The sequence below is a fragment of the Vidua chalybeata genome, chromosome 2, assembly GCF_026979565.1.
Source record: "Vidua chalybeata isolate OUT-0048 chromosome 2, bVidCha1 merged haplotype, whole genome shotgun sequence".
NCBI classification, from domain to species: Eukaryota; Metazoa; Chordata; class Aves; order Passeriformes; family Viduidae; genus Vidua; species Vidua chalybeata.
Genome location: NC_071531.1, coordinates 15,111,496 through 15,132,036, shown reverse-complemented (window position 1 = coordinate 15,132,036; position 20,541 = coordinate 15,111,496). Strand labels below are relative to the sequence as shown.

The 20,541-nt window shown below is 40.3% G+C and overlaps 1 protein-coding gene across 4 annotated transcripts in view; it reads right to left on the bottom strand.

Moving 5' to 3' along the window:
- Positions 1–9,346: 9,346 nt before the first annotated feature.
- The window catches only part of MAP7D2 (MAP7 domain containing 2), an 82,431-nt gene continuing 71,236 nt past the window's right edge, over positions 9,347–20,541 (bottom strand). For all 4 annotated transcript variants that reach the window (XM_053935902.1, XM_053935904.1, XM_053935903.1 and 1 more), the window contains 9 exons: positions 19,128–19,360; positions 18,618–18,744; positions 16,534–16,738; positions 16,313–16,417; positions 15,081–15,134; positions 14,360–14,438; positions 13,484–13,670; positions 11,513–11,792; positions 9,347–10,955 (listed from right to left, as the gene is read on the bottom strand). In XM_053935902.1, the coding sequence (XP_053791877.1) occupies positions 11,543–11,792; positions 13,484–13,670; positions 14,360–14,438; positions 15,081–15,134; positions 16,313–16,417; positions 16,534–16,738; positions 18,618–18,744; positions 19,128–19,360 (1,240 nt within the window). In that variant the 3' untranslated portion in view covers positions 9,347–10,955; positions 11,513–11,542. The remainder of the gene's footprint in view (positions 10,956–11,512; positions 11,793–13,483; positions 13,671–14,359; positions 14,439–15,080; positions 15,135–16,312; positions 16,418–16,533; positions 16,739–18,617; positions 18,745–19,127; positions 19,361–20,541) is intronic.

Sequence of the window (20,541 nt, the reverse complement as noted above, 5' to 3'; positions counted from 1 at the left end):
GGCGGGTCCCGGCGGCCGCGCCGGCCGCGGCTGCTCCGCACGGGCGCGGCGGAGAGAAAGGGCGGGCGGGGGGCGGCCCGGAAGGGGAGGGGCGGCGGGGCCGGGCGGGGGCGGCTCCGGCACCGCCCACCGGCCGCCCCTCTGGCACCGGGGCCCCTTACCCGGAGTCCCGCTGTGCTGCTCGGGATGGGCGCTGGGCAGCTGGGTCCCGGCAGCTGGGTCCCGGCCGCGGGAGCGCAGAGGACGGGGTGCGCTGGCCCTTTCCGGGCATTGAATTCTGAGCAGCCCCTCGCCTGGAATGCCCTGTGGGAAGCAGAGCCCTTGAGTGACACGGGCAGCCAGGAGGGTCAGCCGTGTCCTGGGGCACGTCAGGGACAGTATCGCCAGCGGGAGAGGGAGGATCTGAACTGCTCTGCTCTGCACAGGGGCGGCCTCACCTCGAGTGCTGGGGGTAGTTTTGGGCACCACAGCATTAGAAAGATATAAAGCCATTAGAGAGTGTCCAGAGGAGGCCTACGAAGATATCAAAGGGTCTATCTAGAAGAGAAACTATTTAAGAAGTGACTGTGGTTACTTGGCTTGTTCAGCCTGAAGGAGACCTCGTTGTGGTCTACAATTTCCTCGTGAGGGGAAGTGGAGGGGCAGGCATTGATCTTCTCTCTGTGGTGACCAGTGGCAGGACCTGAGGAAATGGCCTGAAGTTGTGTCAGGAGAGGTTTAGGTTGGGTATCAGGAAAAGGTTCTTGACCCCGAGGGTGGCTGGGCACTGGAATAGGCTCCCCAGGGAAGTGGTCACAGCGCCAAGCCTGACAGAGTTCAAGAAGCCCAGGCACATGGTGTGGTTGTTGGGGCTGGCCTGTGCAGGGCTAAGAGTTAGATTCAATTCTTCTGGGTCCCTTCCAGCTCAGAATATTCTGTGGTTCTGGGACCCTTCTCACTGCCCCTTGGCCCCAAGGAGGAGCTGGCAGCTCCTGTGCAGGGCCAGTGATGGCCAGAGTGGGGCAGGCTCCAAGGACCTGGGTTTCCTGGGCAGGCATCACTGGTCTTGGCTGCACTGTAGCAGCTCAGAGAGGAAAGTCTGGACCGAAGCCTCCCTGAGGCCAGACAGGCCCTGCAGCTGCACCACTGTGGTGCTGCCCCCAGCCCGCAGGTAAGGCAGCCGTGGCTCCCTTGTCCCAGGCTGCTGCTGCTGCGACGGTTGAGGCACCTTGCAAGGTGTCAGGTAGTGCTCTCCAAGACTTTTTGCAAGTTCCTGGAGTTCCCATCAGAACATGCACTACAGGATGGCAGCACTCTCCTTGCCTGGGATTGGATCAGTCCCAGTGGTGTGAAGGCTCTTTAGGCTGCAGGGATGCATTAATTCCCTCGATTGCCAGTCCTGATAGCCAGCAGGCCCAACAGGTTTTGTGTCAGTTTTTCCTTCAGGAGCTATAAACAACAGAATGACACAGTGAACATACTGTAACCCTTTCAAAACAAAATATCTTCTTCTGTCTGAAAACCACTCAGAAATAAGTTTATAGATCGCACAAAACCAAGGAGACACTGATGCTATCTCGATTGCATTGGCATCCAAGGCTGTTGGTCGAGGATCTTGAATACTACGCTGGTATATTGCCAGATCAACTCATTAATATAAATTTGATTCAGCACAGATGCAGGCACACAATTTTGTTTTAGACCAAGTATGGTTTTGATGTTGATTTTGTATTTTTACAGTAGCTAACGGAAGATGGGTGATACCTGATACAGTATCATTACAACTGCAAAGGTAGGCGATATCTGATCTGGTGTAAAGCTTACCAAGTTAACCTTGTCAACATTTTTTTAAACAATTTAATTTAAGCCAAAAAAAGAACCAGACTCATCACTCTGTATTACACAGTCTTGACATTTTTGATCCAGCTGAGAGCCATAGTGTTGCATTTACTCTGTCATCAAGCCGTGGCCTAAATTGGGTGAAGTTATATTCCCTGAATAGAGAGTGGAGAGGAAGGGTTGCTTACTCTTGGCCCCCCTCAAAGGGATGGTCTCAGTTTCCTTATGTTCTGACAACCGTGTGAGCTGCCAACTTTGACTGTCCTTTGGACTTTTAGCTGCTGACATCTTCCTGTCCTCCTTTGACATCTTCCTGTCCTCCTGTAGAGGAATTTCTTGTGGAACAAGGACATGCTATCCTTGATGCTATTCCTTTGCAGGAACTGGACAACCCTGGCCTGCAGATTACAGAGTTACTTTAGTTACTTTAAAGTATTTAGGACATCCTTGAAAAGACAATAAGCTTTGTACAAACACAATAGTCAATGCTGGATGCTGAGTAGTATATGAAAACTGTCACGTACTATAACCTGATCAGATGCTTGTAGTATAACAGCCAATCAATAAGTGACTTGTATATGTAATTATATTATGTTAACCAATGAAGGTTAAGTAGCTATTGTATTATGTAAGGCAATAAAGGTATAAAACATGAAAAAATTAGACAATAAAGGAGAGGATGACATCTAGCCATATTGGTTTGAGTGTCATTACTCCAGCCGGCTCTCCATGGGACCCTCTTCATCCTCCACTGATCTTTCAGCAATGCATTATCTTCAATTTTCTGTCTTCTCAAGCCTGGGGGCTGTAGGTGGGACTGAGTGATCTCTTGTCACAGCTATCAATCCATTTGCTGTCTTTGTCAGCAGGATCCTGCTTGGTTCTCTGTGGACTCAAACACAAGGAATCCCATATGATTTCTGTATAAAAGAATTTCCTGCATTCACCAAAACACTTTGAAATTCCCATATAAAATTATAAGATTATTTTTAAATTTAGCTGTAGCATTTTCCCAATTAAAATGGACTGCAGAAGATTTTCTGACCCATAGGGCACAGAATTACAGTGACAAGCTGCACCAAACAACACTTGCTTCCTCTTTGCTTTGCTGGAATTTTTGTTAATAGAAGTTCAGAATGAGAACTGGCTCCATGAGCTTTAGATGGAGAAAGTGAGACTGAAGCAGAGAGATGACATTGATCTGCACTTTGCCAAAAAACCTGGTCCAGCCTGGGTGGCTCCGCCAGGTAAGGTGCAGTCCCAGTTTTCTGTATATGCCAATATGTGGGATAATCACTGTATAGGCATTATCAAGATTATATTTCATTATCAAGATTCAGAAAGTCGAACTAACAGTAGAAAAGATTTGGGTTTATTCCCTGCTTCAGCTGGTGCAATGGTTTGCCTGACCTCTGCATGTGGGGGGCTACCTCTGCACTGAGACTTAAAACTAAGCAGATTTGAAACTAAAACTGAGCTCTCAATTCAGTCAGACAACCTCTGTGTGCATAGGGTAAAATTTTACACGTCATAAATTACCAAATTTCATTATCAACCTATTTACTTGATGTTGCCATAGATGGTCTTGATCCAACTTATATGTATGGATAGCAGGATGGAAACTGTCCTGATGGATAGTAAGCACACAAGGATCTCTGTGGTTAGGACCATGTAGTCTAAGTAAAAAACAACTTACACATACTTTACAAGTTAAATTAATATTTAAATCAATGTCTATTAGTAGCTCCACAGCATCATTATTCTCCACCTCTAAATTGGGAAGGCTATTCTATTGCACAAGACTTGGCAATTACTGCTTATTAAGACTAATTATTTTAATCTATTTCCATGTTTTATTTCTAATTAAGTATCATTAGAATAGAGAATCACTTTCCTATTCCTTTAATGCTTAATTTAGTAAACATTCCCTTTGGAAAGAGCACAACTGTGGTTTGCATGCTAAATACTTGGAAATGATGAATGGAAGTTACCTAAAATTCAAAAGCAGGAACTAGTCCTTGACAACAGACAGATCTTATGGATCTGTTCTTTCAAGGAGGCATTTCATTTTCCACATAAAATGTTACTCTAGACACTGACCTTTGCTGAACCATATTATGCGAATTAAAAAAAAAAAAAATCTCCTTGATCGCTAGCAAGGTCAGGCACAGAAGCAGGCAGAGAAAAAGGCAAGTGCTCCTAGGCTGTGCTGGGGAGCATCACCTGGACTTTCCTGCAATGCCAGGGCTGACCATCACAGCAGCTGCTGCTGAAAACCTGCTCTCTGCTGAGGTGCACCAGATAATGACATTAAAATCTTGTTGTGGAGTGGTTTGGCTTGGTTGTCATGCACAATTCATTTTGGGGTCTGCAGACAGAGCCTGTAGATGGTGGTAGTTAAAAGGGAAGAAGCATCTTGGAACATGAGAGAGGGTCTGGTGTAGTCAACACCCACAAGATGATTTTGATCTACCGCCAAGAACTACTGTCCAAGGTTAAATACATGGTTTTACCAAGCAACCTCTCATAATACCTAAAGGGAAATGTTTTCTTTTGTACTTCACTATCTTGTTATGCCTCCTTATTAGGTTTGCATGGCTTCATTAACTTGGATTGCTGCTTTTGAAGGAGTTTGACATTCACGCTTTCTTCTTCTGCCTCTCATCCATCCCTACCTCTTAGTGCAATCAGGACTTTTTTATTAAAATGCTTTCACCAAACCACAAAGTGTGTCTCCTGTTATGAAATGAGAGTGAGCTGCCTAATTCTTTGCAGGCATGTTGGTCATTTGCTTCTTCTAATGGTAGTAATAAAAAAAAATTTCTACCATTCAGTGAAACATAATTAGCTAAACCTCCAAGTCCCCAGCACAGGAGCATCAGCTCTTTCTCTTCATTTATAAAAAAATTAGACACTGGGGTTTAAGTAAATTCCTGAGGTTATTTGTCAAAGGAACTTCAGCCTTATGCAGACAAGACAAGAATATGTTCCAGAATGAAGCAATAACCCCCAAATTCAGTCAGAATTTTCTTTAACAGTTTTCTGTGGAACTGTGACACTTTTTCCAGTCTAGGCTCAATGCAACAGATAACGACTCCCTCCTTCATTGAGGAAATACATCCTACATTTTTTAGCCTTGAAATTTAAGGAAAGCTGGAAAGTAATTGTTTAATTAAAACCTGAAGGAATGTGAGAGGATGACTAACTGCATGACTTGGCTCTGATAGCATCACCAAACTACTCTTCAAAGAGAGCCTCCAGCAAGCCTGGGCTTTCATGACGTAACAAAGCCAGTGTTTTATTTATAAGGTTATCGTGGCTTTCCTGTAACAACACATGAAAATGTGCCATTGCTGCTGGGCATACAGCCCGTGTGAATTTGGGAGGGTGTTGGCAAAATACCAGTGAAAACAATCTCAGTGTATGAACTAATACCAATGTGTGACATAAATGCAGTAAGAGGATTTTAAAAACAAAGGCTTTGAGCTTATCATCCAAGAGGCCTAAGCAGATGAATTTGAGGAGGAAGGCAGAGGTGCAAAAAGGCAGCAATTCTTTGCTTGTGCAAGAGCCAGGTCTTGGAAAGATGACAGAAGAAGAAGAAATTGCCGTAAAATAGCAGGATGAAAGTCTGACTGAGGAGAGAGAAGATCTCAAAATGTCCAGCTTGAGACAACATTGTGGGCATGACTGATACTGATTTGCCTTAGGAATTTTATTAGTAATTATGTGATAATAAGTATGTGTGAAGTGTCTTAGCATTCTTCAGTGACTGTGACCTTCACCCATTCATCAGCTCATTTATTTGCTAAATCCACCAGCAGTTTCATTTGCTACAGGATACCTGCCCTAAAGCCCAACACTGGTCCAAGAACATTGGCATAAATTAACCTGGTAAAATTGTAGGTTAGAAATACAAATTTTGATTGCCAGAAAGGAAGAACTTCTGACCCAGTCTTCAGCTGGGGAAGTTTTAGCCATGTCTGACCAGGACTGTACCTGTTGCCCATGCAAGCAGGGCTTCAGTGCTGTCCCTGACATACTATTGCACACAATCAATCTTTGAAAGACTCCTTGGACTTCCGTTTCTCTGCCAGCTGTGGTGTGGGCAGTCTTTTAGTCCAGGAGCTAGTAGAACAAACCCATTTCAGCAGGCAATGGCCAGAATTTGTATTGGTTTGAATTTCTGTATTTCAACTGAAAAGAGGTTTAAGAAAAAAAAAAAAGAGTTAAAATTATTCCTGATTGAGATTTCACACCAGGAAAATTAGAAGTTACTCCATAGAATTTAGTGGTATAAACCCCCACAGCTTAGCATATTTAAGGTGCTAAAAATGGTATTTCATACAATGCTGCCATCTGTATTTTAAAAGAGGTTACTCTGAAAAGGGATGTGTGTACATGTTAATATGGCATTACAGGTATTGCCCCGCTCCTGCTTACTGTGCTACTTACTGAATTTGGTGAGAAGGGCTATTATTTCTAGAAAAAAAACATAAGATACCGACAGAGTAATTTCCCAGATTCTGAACATCTCTTACACACATTAATTTTTTTCTTCAGTTATGCAATTTTATCCTTGGGTCCATTATTGTACTATGTCAATCACTTACAATTGCAGTGGACTTCAAGTTATTCTTGTGGGCACAGCAAGATCTAAAGTGATATGCAAAGCTGCTGGTTTAAGCCGTTTATGTAACTATTTTAAAAACTTATTCTTAGAGAAAGGACTTCCTAGAGCATGCAGTTCATTGCTTACTGCTCCTCCTATTCCTTGGATCTCTCCTGCATCATAGTAGGTTTTTCTCTGGAAATTATTGAGGCTTTATTACAGCAAGGATACACATCTATTTTCATAAAGCTCCCAAGTGAACATGGCACGCTATCTTCCAAAGCCTCTGTTTTGATCCTGAAAATTGCAGGCCTCAGGTAATCATCAAATCTACTAGATTAAAAACATTACTAAGTTCAGTCTTGGATCATCAAAATGCTGTAAAACATATAGAATCTGCAGAGCAAACAAGGCTACTGGGAAGAAAACAAGTATCTAAAATTCTGGTGATCAAGAAACCATTTTCTTATACTTTAGGTAATCATTTTAAAAGTTTAAATACAATTCCTCTTTGTTTCTGCCTGCAGTTTTAAGGACTTTTCCACTTCACATTTTTCAACAGACACATTAAATTGGAGTGTACAGCATCACCTACTCTTCAGCTGTAGGACATCATAAGGATATGATAAATGATAGGATAAAAAAGTGGGGGAGAAATTAACATTCTGACTCACCGTGTTCTGGACTGGCATTATTGCATTAACAGCAATAACAAAAATGCACCTGAATATTTAAAGTTTTCTGTTATTTTTAAGTGTATGTATTCTGGAGAGATTGAATTTAAATCTTGCTTTCTTGAAGATTAAAAATAAAAATCCAGACAAAATTGCATTCAGTCATAATATACAAAATATTTCCCAGATTTTAGCATAGTGGCTCAGCAGTAATAATACACTTTTCAGAATTTAATATTGATACTGAAAATCAATATCCCCAATGCCAGATAACTGACATCAGCCCTTTAGGTCTCTTTGTACACCCATAAACAGTGGCAGCATAGGTGAACCACCGCTCTTCATGCTGGTTTTGGAGGCAACCAACAGCCTGAACATCATTATCCTGAAATGAAAGCAAATGAAGAGACTTTTTTTTCAGTTTCCACCTTCTTCCTCCCTGAATAGGGAAGGAGAAGAGAGAAGTAAGGCAGAAGTCCCACAGGTCACTCAATCAGGAAAAGGAGCAGCATATTACCACTGATTCATTTGTGCTGCTTACAGGACAGTCTCCCTGTGATGCAGGACACAGCCCAGACTCAGAGAAAACAAGATACAAACTTCGGAGTCTAGATTTCAGCTCTTGAATATTGCACTACCTACAATTTAATACAGTTTAAATCTTAATGGGAAGGATGTCTCCTTCTAGGGTTTCCAGGCTGCTGTGCAGCACTGAAGCCCAGTTTTCCTGGGATCTCAGGCTTCTCCAAACAGTGTGATCAATGCTGACAGCCACTGTGCCACCTTGGGCAGTAGAAGAGCTGCAGTGCCACACTGACAATGCCTGGAACAGGAGTGGGGTGGTGGCAGGCACACCTGAGCTGTAGATGCTGTCAAGCTAGGACTGAGGTGGGGTGGGAAGCAGGGAAATGTGCTGCTCTCTTTATGCCAGAGGGAAGATCCCCACCCTGCCAGCCAGAGTAGCAATCTGTGCTATTTCTGCAGCTTTCTGCACATACCTTATTTGTACAATTAAAGGAGAGAGGATGCCCCCTGCTTCTAGCTGTTCATCACCAGATGAAAATACAGCCTGGGGGTCCAGATCCACCCTTCACTGATGTAATTTTATTTTGAAATTAACTCCCTGGGGAGACAAGAGGTCTGCTCAGAGCCTTCACTGTGGTCCAAGGCAAGCTCTGGGTGCCGTTTCCCTGGGCAATACCATGTAAAGTGCTGAAGCTAATCAGAAAGCTACTCTGATGTCCCGTTACCTCACAGGTGTTATCAATTAAAACCTTGCTAATAGTTACATAAAATAACAGCAGAAAAGCTCTATCAAGAACTTGTGTGAATCACTAGTGGTCCTTCGCTGCAGTTGCAAGACCACTGACAAATTCAAAGTAAAGCTCATTGCACAGTCTTGATTCACAGCAGCAAACAGTGGCATGGTGCTGCTATGAAGAAGTTACATCAGCAAAAGCAAAAAGAAGCAATTTAACCTCTCAGCTGAGAGAACCTCTTCCAGATATTCAGCCAGATTTGAAAAGTTACATTTGAAAGCAAATAGAAAGGTAAATACGCAATTTCTTCACAAATACTCATCTTGTTTCCTTCAATCTTAGTAAATAATTGAGTGGACAAATAACATGAATGTTTTGGGAGTCAATACAAATAAAATGAACTGTCACCATGGAAAGTATTAATATACTTAATCATAAAATCAGATTGTCTTATTTGCAATTTTGACTGAAGTGATGGTTTAAAATATATATTAAAAAAATCTCCTCAGCATTTCACTAGAGAATTATCAGCAGCTCCAGGCTGGTCACTTTCCAAGCAGGAGTGCATGAACACAGCTTGAAGAGAAGTTCAGCATTTATGTCATGGGTGCTCTTACAGAACAGCTCTTGCACACTAAACAGAACAGTGTCTACTTACCACAACTCTCAAGTTTTCTTTTGCTTATTTTCTTTGCCAGAGAGCAGAGGCTGCAAACTGGCCCTATATGTCACCAGTCCTCTGGATGCCACCATATGGTGCCTCACCTTAAAGCTCTTCAGCCACCAGCCTGCACTTGGCAGGACCTCAGAAAGCAAATGAATATGTGGCAATGGGAACAATGGTGCAATATTCTGAGATTTTGACAACCACTCCTTCATTCAGTATTATACCCTCCTTCAGAAAATACCTCAGAACAAATAAACATACATGCATTTTTAAATCAGTCATACTGCTGTGGGAATAAAAAGTGCTAAGAAACAAGTCAGATTCATAAATGAAAATGTATTTCACCTTTATACATGCTATACAGGTCATGCAAATACAGAAATCTACAGGTTATACAATGACACCATAATAAAATATAATATGACATTTGCCAAACACAGTGTATTACAGCAAAACAAACTGTTTCTGTTTATTATTTAGGAAATAGATGAAGGACTAATTTGGAAGACACAGTACCATGCTACAGCTTACTGCACAGTCAAAAGAAAGTATTTCTTTGAAGTACACTAACATAAATAGAGCTGGGTTGTTGTAGGTATGATTTTTTTAGGCATTGCACATCATGTCACTGGTTACTTTCCCACTGCTGACTTTTAAGAACACAAGAATGGTGCTACAACTGAGGTCAATCTAATGCTGCGAACTCTTACACATGGAAAAAAAAAAGGAAAAAAGCCAAACACCCCCTCCCCCCTCAAGTTTTCACACCTTCTGTGTTAGTGTCCAAAGAGATTTGTATTTATAATTTATTCTTTTAAGAGACTGGACAAAATGTCCTCAAAGCAGCACCTGATCTAGCATAAAGGTTCACCAACAGAAATAAAGTTAACACTGTACAGCACATGACGTCCTGACCTTGTACATTTTGACGTGGACTGTTCCATACAGATGTTTACAGAACATTAAGGGCGCCCAGTGCTCCTGGCATGCATTCTGGCCTTTGTGTTTCTGACACTCACATATTGTTTTGCTGCTGACCAAATCCCATTTTGTTGAGCCTACATGAAGACAAAATACTTCTCTGTGTGACAGAAAGCCTGCTGGTATCAATCAAGTGTCTGCATATTCAAAGGTTAATGTGTCACCCTCCTGACCACTCACTCAGATCTACCACAGCTATACTACACATATATTAAGGGGTTATACTTGGCATTTGGCCTACTTTGCTTACAAGTGTTACACAAATATGATTTCAAACACAGTTGATAGTTGCTCCCAGACTAATTAATATTAACTGGTAAGTGCCACTAGTGACTAGAAGTGTCAACATAATCATAAAGGGATAGTTCCCATATTCCACAGTCAATAAGAAGGCTCTTTTGATTCCAGCAGCTGAGGTTTTTCAAGCCTCTTCAGCTACAGCTTTCAATTACACAACTCATGAAAGTTGCCAATAACTCGTTATTAAAGACAAAAAAAGATAGGCACCAAACTAAAGTACAGTATATTATTTTGTTTCAATGCACTGTGGGCAAACCCCATCATTATTTACAAGAAAAAGATGTCTAAATGCATGTATGATCAAGCTTAGGAAATAATTATTTTAAAATAAAATGCACAGGTAAAAATCACAGTGAAGTGTTGAGATGAATTTTAAATTAAAGAAGAAATAAGTGCTTTATTAGCAGCTAAAGCTCAAATTCTAATGCACGCTCTGTCTTCCCTGAAACATCAAGGCTCTAGATCATTGGTTTCTACCAAAAGCAGCCAGTTATTCAACATATTCCCTGGGAAGACAAGTTATATTCAGCTCTGATTATTTGAAATCCAGTGTTCAAGGACTGCAGAAGCTTTTTCAAGTGACAAGCTCATATTTTACTGCCAGTAGCATCACAGGGATATATATCCTCCAGAAACTGTTACCTCTGTCAATTAAAAAGAGAGAGAAGAATATCAAGTCAGCTACACGAGTTAGATGACCTCAGTTTTACAATTTAGAGAATATACTCTTCCAAAAAACCTGACTACGGCTTTGTACTTTGAAACTGTCACTGAAACCTACTATGGGTTTTTACTATGCTGGCTTTTCAGGGTATGTGATTCTACACTGCAAGTTCTACAGCAGCAGAGAAAAGAGTAAGCAGCAATAACTACCATGGACTAGACTGGCCCCACTTTTAACTCTTTTCTTCATGCAAATAGGCTCCAAATATATACAGGAAAGGTATTGTATCAATGAAGAAATTCTGAGTGCCTAAAGGAAATGTTTCCATTTACCAGATACTTGTTGCTATGATACAGTCAGTTTGCATATGATGCCAATTTACAGGCAGCTGCAAATCTCAAAGATTATGTTGAATTTAAATACCTAGGAGAACAGCTTTCTTTCTCTCCCCACACTGCCATGTACTGCTGCAATATTCTGGGAAGCTAGCAAGTAATCACAGCAATTTATCATAAGATGTTTATCGCAGTACTGTACCTGTATCTGTTCTGCTGAAAAGCGAGGCTGTCAACAGATAGAATTAAGTGTATTTTCTTGTCCTGGGCTGTTAAATCCCTCAATCAAGTTTTTGTTACAGTCATCTAGGCTAAGGGTATCACTGGACATCTTGGAGTAGGTAGCTTGGCCTGTGAAATCCAAGAGGTCTTCAAGAGCCTTGGCATTACTTGTCCCATTTTGGTCCAAAGAAACACCTGGCATGAGTTCATTCATGGGTGAATATTCAGGGATAGAGATAAGTTCTTCTTTTGAAACCGGGCTATACGAAAGATAAAGGAAGAAAGACACAGAATAAGAGGTCTATAACTTTTCATTAAGCAACAGTCAAGTTAAACCTCTGACTGTTCAGAAACTACTACTCATCTTAAGGCAGCTGCAGCAAGCTTTTACCTAGAAAATGTCCTAATCCAAAGAAAAAAAAGATACTGCTCTGCTCAGGATAGAAGGTCAAACCTAACCTAGCCCTTAATGATTACGGTTTGTGGTAGCTGTGTAACATGAGCATTCATCTCCTAAACCCACCTGTCTGATAGTTTACTGAACTGAGTTTAAGGATCATTATTTCAGTCCCTGCACCATTCCTTTACCTAAATGTTTATTGCATCTTTCACATTACTGTCCTGATCCTGCAAACACTTAAAGCACATACATTCCAAAACTTAAATAAGAAGTTATTTCTTAAAACTTTATTATATACTTCAGACATAGAAATCCCATAATTAAACTTAAGAAATGCTGCAACTAGCTGCTTTACTGAGACTAGCAAGGCTAGTGCATTTCACTTTGGAGAAGGCAGAGGAAAGCTTTCACAGACATTTCTTAAACAATGATGTGGTGGTGGATGCTTTGAGGGCAAAATTATCGTGCATGAAGTCCTACACACAAAATGTAAGGGGTGTCCAATGCCACGAATAAGAAACTGGGTTTAAGAGGGATCAAAGAACATAATCCACCAGTGAGACTGTACTGTACAGACTGCTTCCAGGTGAGGTCCTAGGCACAAAGAGCTGGTAAAAAACAACAAAAAAAGAGTTGGATAAACACATGGGCAACATGTTAACCAGTGGCCACTTAAAAGGCCAAGGCAAACTTGTGCCCTCAGTATCCCTAAGGCTACACTTCAGTGACCTTGGATTGCAGGAAGTGGTAGGCTCATGTGCTCTCTGTCACTCGTTTTTCTTACTGGTACTCTCTGAGACCAAATAATGGGGTACACAATCTTCTGGTTGGTCCCAGCAGGGCATTTCCTATATATTTATGCTTATTTACTGGAAATACCGAGACAGTATAAGAGGTTCAACTGGCTTACTGATTAAGAAAGAACAGTATTAAAATTCCATGTTTAAAATTCAGATCTAGCTTTGACTTAGCAGACTTAAATTAACTGCCCATATATATATCTATATATATATAAATTAAAAAACTTAAATTAAAATTAAAAATCCTTCTTTTCTGCACATCCTTCCATCAAAATGTGAGAATATTTAAAACCACAAAGTTATTTACTGATTTCCATACATTCTACTCGTTAAGTACTTAAAATTCTAAATCCATTATTTTCTTCGTTCTTTTTGTATGGAGGCAGAAATGCTCATGAATTGCAGCTATGCAGCCAAATTAAAAAATAGTGACATCAGAACAGTATCTACAGTAGCTGCTTTCGCAAATCTGTCTGAAAGGTTTGGGCAAACTTGCATGGAATCCATAAGTAAGGACTGTGGAAGGATTTCAGAGTTCCCTCCCCCAAATATGTGAGAGTGAGATGAGGTTTTGTGGCTCTTGTGTCAAACACCCAGGAGCATCCTGGTGGGAGCAGAACACACCCAGTGCACACCCAGCTGATACTGTGGGGGGATGTGAGAAGGAAAGTAGTAAAGTATTTACAAACAAAACCCAAAATCCTGTGTCTCACATGAATTCCACAACCCTGTAGGTAGATCCAGTCTGTACCTCACATCCATGGACTGAACCTCATCTGTTGAATCTTCCATGCTGTTAGATTTCCCATCAACAGCTTCCAGCTGAATAAGTCCTGAAACTGACTTCAGTCCATTAGCAACTACATCTTGGGAAGGGATTACAGAAGCAGCACTTTCTAAGCTTGTATTTTTCAGGCAGGTTGCCAGTCCATTGATCTCTATAAAAGAAAGTTAGGAATTATGACAGTAGAAACTTTATTATTTAAATAGTTTTAAGTTACAGATTGAGTAGAAAGGAAGACTGACAGTGCAGTAGACTCAGTTTAATCCATGACTCATCATACTGTACTGTCATTCCTCTATTCCACTCCAAAACTTCTTTATGCTGCATCTTTTAAATTTGAGGAAACAGGAAGAGAATGTTCTTTTATGTCATGTATTAAAAACCTTAGCCTGGGTAAAGTAAACAAAATATAGATAATGTCAGATATATTTTATTTAATAATCCTTTAAATACATATGGGGCTTTTTATGAAGTCAAATTAAATGTAAGATTTAGAGTCATACTATAAAAAGCTTGGTTGTGTGCATAGCTTTTCTACCTACAAAATTTGAAGGTAGGTTGCAGCAATCAAACCAAAAACCCACATTGGCAGATTAAAACTTTTTATTTACAAAAAATGCTATATCAGGTACTAAAATTGAGGAGAAACTTTATTCTGCTTTTGCTTAAGTGGCAAAGCAAAGCTGTCTCAGTTTCTAACACTTGTCACTGATGCAAATACAGCTGTTCTTTCTGTGATGAAAGCAAAGAACTTCTGATAATACACAGTGCTCTGCCTCAGATCAAAAAAATCTGAAGAGATTCAACCATGAAAATAGGTCAGAAAAATATGGCAATTTTTACCTGGCTGGTTGAGAACAAGGGCCTTTGGTTGCTTTTCCACATTCAAAGTTGATGGGATCTCCAGTTTTGGCTCTTCCTTCTGAAATCAAGTAATGACTCAGCTGTATTAGAGGGAGGACTGTAATCTTCATGGAACTGATTGGACTCAAAACTTGTGGGACTGCCCAGGGCCACTGGGTGACAACAACCATCAACAGCAAGACAGGACTTATTTTTCCTTTTTAATTAGGCATAGCATTTTTTTTTTTTAATTAAAAAAAAGAAAACATTCTCTGAAAGTAACTGAACAAACAGTTTCCTTAGTAAAATAGAAATGAAAACCTGTCACTTCTTGGCTGGACACAACTGCCTTCTTTTCAATCCCACATCCCTGACAAGGGTAACAAAGAGAGCTCAGTAACTAATTCACTGGCTGGTACAAAGCAGGAAGACACATCAACAGCAGCAAACATTACAGCTCCAGCATGCAGGAATGGGCTGTTGGCCCTTGCTAGGTAGTGAGGGGAACAATTATCCTACCTGCAAAGGCTGCATAAAAGCTGTGTCTCTGTAGCAGTGGCTGTGACACAGCAACAGTCATTCTCAGTTTGAAATGCATCTAAAATTTGGGTCTAGAGTGTACCTAAGTATACTTACTAACATGGTACTACCCTAGAATTTAATTTCCACATATGATAATAAAACAAAATAAAAAAATCTGCACCCACATACAGTTTCGTACCTTTATTTCTGGGGTTTCACTCTTCCTTGTTCTCTTCATTATTTCATCTATTCTCTATAAATGAAAATAAATTTCAGGATGAGATGGCAGAGAGAATAAGTACCACAAGAGACAGAGGAAAAAAGACAAAGAAACTTTTCTTTACTGTCATGACATCCTCTCTGCCTGTCTTGGAAAAGGGAGAACAAATAAGAAAAATAAAGAAAATTAAAGATAGAAAACATCTTGCAGCTGGCTTTAACCTATCAGTCCTTACAGAACATGACTTTCTCAGCAGATGCACTTTAGAAACAAGCATTTTAATACCATGTGTTTCAGCTATGAGTTATGCTCAGTTCTGGAATAAGATATTTGTTTAAAACCAACAGTGGTTACTTTAATCTAGTTTCTTTTCCAACTATTTCCAAACAGTTCCTTTAAAAATAGTTAGCCTTTTTGGAATAGAAGAGCAAAATGAAATATCTGAAGTTATCCTTGCTAGAAATGTGTAAGGCATTATCCTAAAATACTTTTGTTTTCCTACTTTCTTCATTAAAAAGGAAATGCTCTTTGAGATGCAAAACACTTTGGTTTGATATTCTAATCTACAACTGCAACATGCCTCCAGTTCAGTGGTGAACAGTTTAAAATATATTGGAATAACATATATGGATAGATGACCGTTTGTAACCAGACAGGGGTTCTGCAGCTGTTCTCTTTCCTGCCACACAGCTGTAAACAAAGCTACTTTATGCAGCTTCAGCGATTTCCATGTGCAGCAGTAGCCAGACAATCCTGTTCCTCTGCATAATGCAACCAGAGACAGTCAGGTGGGCGAAAAGCTGTTTATTAATCACAAACTTTCTCAATTAATGACACAGAGCTTTTGGTGAGTAAGTTTTAAACAAAGTCACTCATGTTTCTCAGTAGTTAGCGATGTCCTGGGTTGGACAGCAATTGACATTTGCCTTAGCATGCCATTCCTTGTTTGTCTCAGGCATTTAACTTTTCAGGTAGAGGCTGGCTCTGTGTTTGCTCAGTGCCTAGGAGAAAGTCATTTGCCTCAGGCAATTCCACTCTGTTACAAATGTTGATGTCCATGTTCCCCTAACAAGCAAGTAACAAATACTATGTTTGCCATAAGCATTCACCTCTAATCCCTCCAGATTATGTTGTTAGATACTACTGGGTGCTTCCTGGGTTATGTATTTAAACAAGAAATGAAATAATTATCCTGAGATGCAAATACTCACCTTCTTCCGCTCCAGCCTTTCTTGCTCAATTTGCTGCATGATTTGTTCCCTTTCAAGACGAAGCTGTTCAGCTGCCTCACGGGCTTTGATTTCTGCTTCTTCCCTCTAATCAAAATGTGTAAAATATGTTAGGGCCATTATTTATTTCAGGCAGACTACCAAGTATTAAGAAGTATTCTTTTACATGTATAAAAATTTCACATTTCTGTTTGAGATGATACCTGTTTCTCAAGTTTGGCTTGGAGCTCTTTTTCTTGCTTTTCTTTTAGCATTTGTTCTTCCTCAGCTCTTCTTCTGGCTTCCTCTTCTGCCTTTTTTCTAGCTGCCTCTTCTTCACGTTTTCTTTCCTCCTCCTTCTTACGAGCTTCTTCTTCCAGACGCAGTCTTTCTTCTTCTGCCTTTCTTTTCTGCTCTTCTCTTTCAAGCCTGCAAAAAATGTAACAGAAGGTTTAAAAGGCTTCATCTTTGTTTAGCATGAATCCTATTGAACGTACATGAGTAGCTGGTAACACATACATCAGCACATATTTTCACGAAAGATGCCAGGATACAGTGAAGACATTGCGCACATGCTCAGAATTCAGGTTGCTATCAAGCTTTTACTCCAATCTTATTTTAAATGCCTAAAATATTTCAAAGAAGTTATAATTTCCATTGAAAAAAACATGTGTGATCAAAGAAAACATTCCTGTTCTAATTTCAATTAGAGTGTCAATAATAAAATTAAGTTTCAAGAACAAAGACAACCCTCTTCCCATGTACTTGATACCCAGGATGCTGGTGTCTATAAACAAGCAAGTTTTTATCCTTTGCTTCATCTGAAGATAAACAGATAGGATGAGTAGCAGCAAATTCCACAAAACAAGTGGAATACTGGAAGGAGTGGGTCTAAAGTCCACCTGTGTTGTTCCCTGGCCCACTGAGGGACAACATGCTCCTTAAGAATTGTTTTTTGAGTGATCATTCTTATCATTCTATCAGGGCCAAAATGGCAGGAGCTGGACATTCCACTCCCACCCTTAATCAAGGGTTTAAAGAAACTGAAAGAGTTAAAAGTGTAACTAGATTTAGTTAGGGGGGATCGAAACAATTAAGAGCATAGCAAGAAGAGTAGAAATAATAAGGGATAGTTAATTATTAGCAGATAAAGTAGTTATGGCTAGAGTGATACATCATCTGCCTGTCTTTACTATCTTTAAAGTAGCAGGATGGGATGCAGATTTAATTGTGAGAAAGAAGAGGGCTGTAGCCTGCACCTGGGCCCCAAAACCTGAGCTGTAGCCAAGGGGTCCAAAACCTGCCAACAAGGCATAAGTAAAAGGTCACTTTGACCTCAGAAGACCACGACCTATTTCAAAACTCACTGACCCATTTGAAGTGAAAGATTATGTAAGCGTGAAGGAACCTTGGACTTGTTATAATACAACATTTTAATATGAAACAGGGTGGGTGGGGTTAGGTAATGAATATGTATTAGGCATTTTGGGAATTATATGACTAGGCCTTTTAGATAAATAGAGAGCAGGAGCCTGTGATTCTTTGCACATGTCTCTGGGACATGACTCCCCATGTGTCTGGCACTGTCGATAAACACACCCCTTTCTAACTTTAACTAGTGGGAAAGTTCTGTTCCGCACTTCAACCCCATCCACCGTGTCTGTAGTAAGAAAACCCAAAGCTGAATCTAGACATGCAGAATTAGTGATTTACTATGAGGGGGTTGAAGGAAGTGCATGATTTGCTGACACTTGCAACCAGCATCCCATGTGGAGAACCACCAAAAGCCTGTTCCCAGAACAAAGCCACAGCTTCACTGCTCAGACAGCAACCTTCATTCTGCCCACACTCAGCCCTCAATGCCTGCAGCAGAGTTGGGCAGGAAGATGAACTTCAGGTTAATTATGAATGATTCAAGCTTTGTCATTTAATGCATATCCTGCTGCTGCAAGACCGTTTCTGCTACGCAATCTAGCTCATTTAAAGACACCTAAAATATTTTTTACAATGTAAAATACCTCAGGTATGTCCAGACTGCAGTGTGCAGTACACTTCAGCAAGGACATGCCTGAAGTATTTGGAAAAGTAATAGTTTATTCAGGGTTCTTGAAGAGGCCAAATTATTATTTTTTAACTTCACTAATCACAGAGACTGCAAAAGACACTAATGGAATATGAGTCTGAAATTAAAGAAATTAACAAATACATATAAGCTCCAGTTTGATTCCAAAAGTACCACAGTTTCAAGCATCTTCAGTGATACGGGTTAAATTATTAGGTTATAACTTTCACAAAGCAACAGAGAGACCTTTCTCGTTCTTCTCTTTCCTGTTTCTCCTTTTCCTCTTGTTCTTTTTGCAGGCGGGCCTGTCGTCTTTTTTCAGCTAGAATTTTTGCAGCTTCTTCTGCATCACTTGTTCCTGCTGTGATCTTCCCTAGGAGAAGATAACCAAGGGTGCAAAGTCAGGCAGGGAACAAAGAGAGTGCTCAGCATTCCCAGGTTCATACAGAGGCTGAAATGGGCCTGGTTCAGAGCGGCAAGACACCTTTTTAAAAGCACATTTTAGCATTTTCAGCAGAAAGAGGATGGAATAGATAAGGGCATCCCTGGATGTCAGCATTTTCACATCTTCATTAACAATTGGTATATTTGGCTTTTGGTATATTGGTGAAAACTAATTCACAGGTTCCAGCATGTATCTTTACACATTCTCATAAGCCTGTGACTGAGCAGCTTCATGAAAAGAACAGCTCACCACCATTTAAAAGTCTCATGGACCCATCATACCCTGCACTAGCATCTTGCAGTAAGGCTCACCTTCATTGTTCTCAGCCTTTCCAGCAGAAGGCACATGCTTCTCAGGAGCCACCTGGCCCATGTCATCAGTGCGTGCTCCTGGGGACTTCAGGTGACTGACATTTTCTTTCTCCTTGTCTGCTTTCTTTTTAGGTGTTTCCTGGCTGATATTGGAAGTGGAACGATGCTTCACAGGAGAAGCTGGATATTGTTTGGTATTTTTAGGAGACTGAGGATAAGTCTTTGCAGCTGTCCTGATGAGGAAAAACAAACATCAAACAAGGCCAGATGTTACACAGCTTGGAATCAAACTCCATCTTCACATTTCTCATTCTTTCTTGTCTCTGTCTACAGAGAAGTATCAGCTGTTTTGCACAATACTGAAAAGAACCACCTGGATGCAATCAGAACTTAAAAATGCATGGAACTGACATGGAAGTGTACATGATTACAGAAAATTCTCATTAAAATAAACCAATAACACTGGCTAAGGTCTAGGTGAAAGATAGGAAATTGTGGACAACCTAAACCAATGATTTTAGTAATGACCATTCCAAAAGAATTCTGCCAACTTTACTGTTTCTGCAGTCCTTCTCATCATCTAAACCAAAGCTATGGCTGCTCTCTGTTTGTAGAAATCATAATGAGCTACAGTGTGCTGCTTTCATCTGAATACCACCTTGCCAACCATGGTCTTTTTCTAATCGTACCTGATTTTCCAAAAAAGCACAAATAGCAGTATATACAAAGGTAAGGCTGTGTACTACTGAAAGAGACAGAACTGATCAAACCATTATATTACCAGCAACACTGTTTGAGTTAGTGCTTTTTTCAGCAACAACACAACAGACTCCAGACTCCAAACTCAGCCCCTGCAGCTTTTCACAAGCTGCACTTGTGGCGATGGCAATGCACAGCAGCAATGCAGCCCATTGCTCATCTGGCTGTTGCACACTTCAGGTGAAGTGATAACCCTGAAGTCAGTTCTGGTAAAGTGGAAGGGTAAATATACCTGATATTCATTGAACATAGGTGCACATAAAGAGAACAGATTCCCAGGAAATACAAAACTACACATGAATGCTATTCATTATTTATGTAACTCCAGTAACTAGCACTTGTAACGTTAAGAAAGGCTGGGATGTGTGACTAAGTAGGATAAGAATAAAGAGATTACAATCTTAAAATAATGATTTATGTGAGTCTCATTAGAATAAATTATCTTACATTAAAGTGAACATTACACATGTATTTCTAACCTTCTTCCTGGATATGTAATTATGATATAAATGTATTATCCCTTATCACTTTTTTCATCTACACTATATAGAGTTTCATATACCATAACATGCTTTCTGGACTATGCACTCATTCTGGCAGACCACAAGCATAAAAAACATGAACAACAGCTGAAAATTAATGGACAGGAGTGGCA